Source organism: Durio zibethinus, chromosome 11, assembly GCF_047325235.1.
Source record: "Durio zibethinus cultivar Kanyao isolate XHJ-2024 chromosome 11, ASM4732523v1, whole genome shotgun sequence".
NCBI lineage: Eukaryota > Viridiplantae > Streptophyta > Magnoliopsida > Malvales > Malvaceae > Durio > Durio zibethinus.
The window spans coordinates 24,060,121-24,064,137 of NC_143172.1; the positions used below are offsets into that span (position 1 = coordinate 24,060,121).

General features: G+C 28.6%; 1 protein-coding gene across 1 annotated transcript; it reads right to left on the reverse strand.

Annotated features, from left to right (window-relative positions):
* Window positions 1-3,207: 3,207 nt before the first annotated feature.
* LOC149516202 (zinc finger BED domain-containing protein RICESLEEPER 2-like) lies at window positions 3,208-4,017 on the reverse strand. The gene is made up of 2 exons (XM_089768738.1): window positions 3,783-4,017; window positions 3,208-3,656 (listed from the first exon to the last, which is right to left on the reverse strand). Exons 1-2 carry the CDS (start codon window positions 4,015-4,017, stop codon window positions 3,208-3,210), a joined length of 684 nt encoding a protein of 227 aa, XP_089624864.1.

Consider the following 4,017-nt stretch of genomic DNA (forward strand, 5'->3'; position numbering starts at 1 on the left):
GGTTTCAAGGCTTTAAGGTTTCGTGATTTTGAAAGTTATAGGGTTTGAAAAAATTTTTTATTAGAAAAATGAGAATTAACTATAATATGAACTTTCTCAATTATCCCCAATATCTATGCAAACTTTCGAAATAAGTTCAATTTTCGTAATTATCCTTTTTCCCAAACAATTTTATATTGATGCAACATAAGGCAAATAATTTATGCAAATGGAAGCTAAAAATTAGAACAACCAATTTAATCAATTTTGTATATATTTCTATTTACTTATCATTATTTCCTATCTAAAAATTAAAAAAAAATAAACTTTATTTGTTATTTAATTTACTTATGAAAATTTTACTTTATATTTTAAATTGTAATTTAATTTAACTTAATTAATTTTTTATTATTTTTTTAGTTCCCTAATATTTAGGTGAAATTAATTTTTTAAAACATGATTTTAAATTTCCTACAACATCTAGGCAGTGTTTTCAAGATTGTTTTCTCACTTAAAATATCATTTTATCTTTATTTTCATAAAAAAAATATTTTTTTAAAGACAATCATTTTTAAATCATAAAATTGCTATCTTTCACTTTTTACTCAATATTCTTTTTTATTTTGTCAATTACCCACAAATAAATTAATTTTCTAAAATATATCTATATGCCTTTTATTTTACTATGATTGTTATTTTTTTAGAAATCCTAAAACAACATTAACGAGCATAAAAATATTAAAGATATGGTAAAATAAGTAAGCCAAAAAAGAAATGAAACACACATTAGAACAAGGAGTTTGGGCTTAAACCCAAAAACGGAGCCCATTATCTGAAAAGACTTTTAATCAGTTGGGCTTTGAATTAGGCTAGGTGAATGCTAGGCTAGGTCAAGTGTGAATTGGGTATGGATCGAGTTTGCAAAGATTGGGCTGATCGAGTCTGGTTGGCAGGTCAACCTGGTGGGCACGGGTCGGTTGAACCCTTTTGCTCTTTTTTTTTTAATTTACTATAAGTATCAAGAAAATTTTTGTTAATTTATTCCATCTTCCTATTCTCTAAAAAAAGGTTTTCCCTCCATTCAAAAAAAGCAATCAGCCATTAACCTAGAAAATGGCAGCTGACCATTAACCCATAAAATGGCAACTGATCATTGCTCTCGTCGCCAGTATTATCGTCGGCTAGTTGCCTTTCAAGCCTAAATTTCACCTAATGTTTCTTTTTCACCCTATCTTCGTAGATCCAGACTTTGTTTTTTCATAAAACAGCTTCAAAAACCCCATATCTGAGCCAAAAGTGAAAACTTCAAACTGCTAAAGGTCATAACCCCACCGTCGAATCCTTTTGATTTATATATATATATATATATATTTGTAGGAGTGTGCAATCGGTCAATTTGGTTAATTCGATTTGAAAAAATCAATAACTGAATTAACCGATTTTTATTTTATCAGTAACTGAATCGACCAACAAAATTTTAATTAACCGATTTAATCGAACCGATCAAAAATCGGTTCGATTCGGTTAGTTCGGTTAAGTAATCAAATTTTTCATCATTTTTTCTCTTATTTTGAATAATTATTTAGCTACAAATTCAATATAATAAAACTCAAATTCACATACCATTCAAACTAAATCACTAAAGAATTTAATAATTTTTACAATATTTTACAAGAAAAAAGACAAATAAATACTAATTTAAACTTATTTAATCAAAATAAATTAAACAATAAGTTTTGAAAAGTATTACTCTAACATATATCAAATAACCAACAAAGCCATCAATACATAATAATTGTCATTTCAACACATAAACAAGTTTTCAAGGATCAACAAGCCAACTTAAAAAAGCAAATCAAGCAAATATGCATCTCATAACTTTGGTGCAAAACATAAAAGACATTTTAAGTTGACAAATTGAGCTAACAACTCATACAAAACATAAAACAAGCTAAGAACACTCTGAGTTGACAAATGAATATAAAAGTTCATAAAAAAAACATAAAACAAGCTAATTAAAGGACATTCCAAGTTCTAATAGCATTCTTCATACATGAACCTCATAACTTTGGTGCACATCTTTCATTTTTTCCTAAAATGTTAAAGAGATTAAAACCTTAATTAGTTGTCAATGAATACAATAAATATTTTTTAAATGTAAATATTCATAGAAATTAATAATGAAATTACCTCAAAAGGTCTATGCACCTTTGTTTTAATCAATTACTAGATCTAAGGCAATTTTTGACAAATCTAAAAATATATAAACAAAAAATAACAAAAGTAAGCTTTAAACAAATAAAAAAATAAAAAATAATAATCCTTAAAAAATAAATGATAGTATAAATAAAATATTACATAAATTCATTTTGTCAAGCTGTATCAAATCATCTTCAGGTTGAAATGAATCAAGATTAGAAGATCTACGTAACTAATCTTGAGCACAAATAAGGGCTTGCATAATTTTAGGAGTTAAAGAGCTCCTATATGCATCAAACACACGACCACCAGTGCTAAAAGCAGATTCGGAAGCAACTGTGAATATAGAAATTGCTAACACATCACAAGCTAGATGGGAAAAGATAGAAAATCTATGGCTATTAAGTTTTCACCAAATTAAAACATCAAAGTCATCACTATCATCATCATCAGGCTCCTCACTCAAATATTTAGTTAATTCTGATTTATGTTCATCTTTGCCATGTTCAATCCTACACCTCTTGTACTTGGACTTAAAGCTTTCTTTTTTTTTTTTTTTGTCGTTCCATTTCCACTTTCATCATCGGTGAGCTATGACATTTGGCTCACTTGACTACTTTCACCAACTTGCTCAGACTGAGGTTCTAACATTCTTTTGTATTCATTAAATAAGTCTTCTATTGCTTGTTGTACTTTTTTAATCATCAATGAAGCTTCATCAGAAGAATACATTTTCATGAAGCAATATTCAACAAAAGAAAACTTTTTTAAAGGATCAAGAAGAGAAGCAATATAAACCAACATATTCATCTTCTCTATATTTTCCCAATACTTATCATATTTATCCTTCATTCTCTTTGCCATTGCATTCAACTCAACATCAGGATTTAATTGCCATTCTCGCAAAGTGGAATAAACATCACATATATCATCAAAAAAAGTATTAGATGTGACATAAGAAGTACCTGAAACTTTCACGGTGAGATCATAAAATTATTGCAAGAAAAGGTAAAACTTCCTAACAATTGCCTAATCATTTTGATCGGGTACCCCATCTCCCATCAAAAGCTCATTTCTATAATAAGGATCAGCATCATCAAATGCATCAAATGCCCTTTCAAACTTTTGACCTGTATCCAACATCAAATAAATAGAATTCCATCTAGTGCTAACATCCAAACATAATAAACTTTTACTTTGAATATGTTCATTCACAATACACTCTTTAAACTTAGTTAACCTGAAAGGTGATTGTCTCACATATCTTATTGCCCCTCTAACACGAGCAATTGTTTCATTCATTTCTTTCAATCCATCACAAACAATAAGATTAACAATATGTACAATGCATCTCAAATGAAGATATTTGCCTCCCAAAATACTTGTTCCAGCATTGTTAAATTTTTTCCTCAAATATGCAATTGCAACATCATTAGAACTAGTATTATCAATTGTAACAATAAAAATCTTATCAATCCCTCAATCACGCAAATATTTTTCAACCGTCTTACCAATAGCTTCACCTTTGTGACTAGAAATTGGATAAAATTTTAATATCTTTTTGTTTAGTTTTTAATTTTTGTCTATGAAGTGAGCCGTAAGACACATATAATTGATCCTTTGTAATAAGGTCCATGTATCAGTGGTAAGAGATACTCTTGTAAAAGATGATTTCATGAATTGCTTCAAATGAGTCTTTTCATCAATATAAAGCTGATAGCAATCCCTAGCAACTGTCCATCGTGATGGTACATAAAATCTAGGACATGCAACTGACATGCAATGCCTAAATCCTTTCGACTCTACAAATCTAAATGGCAACTCATTTAGAATGATCAT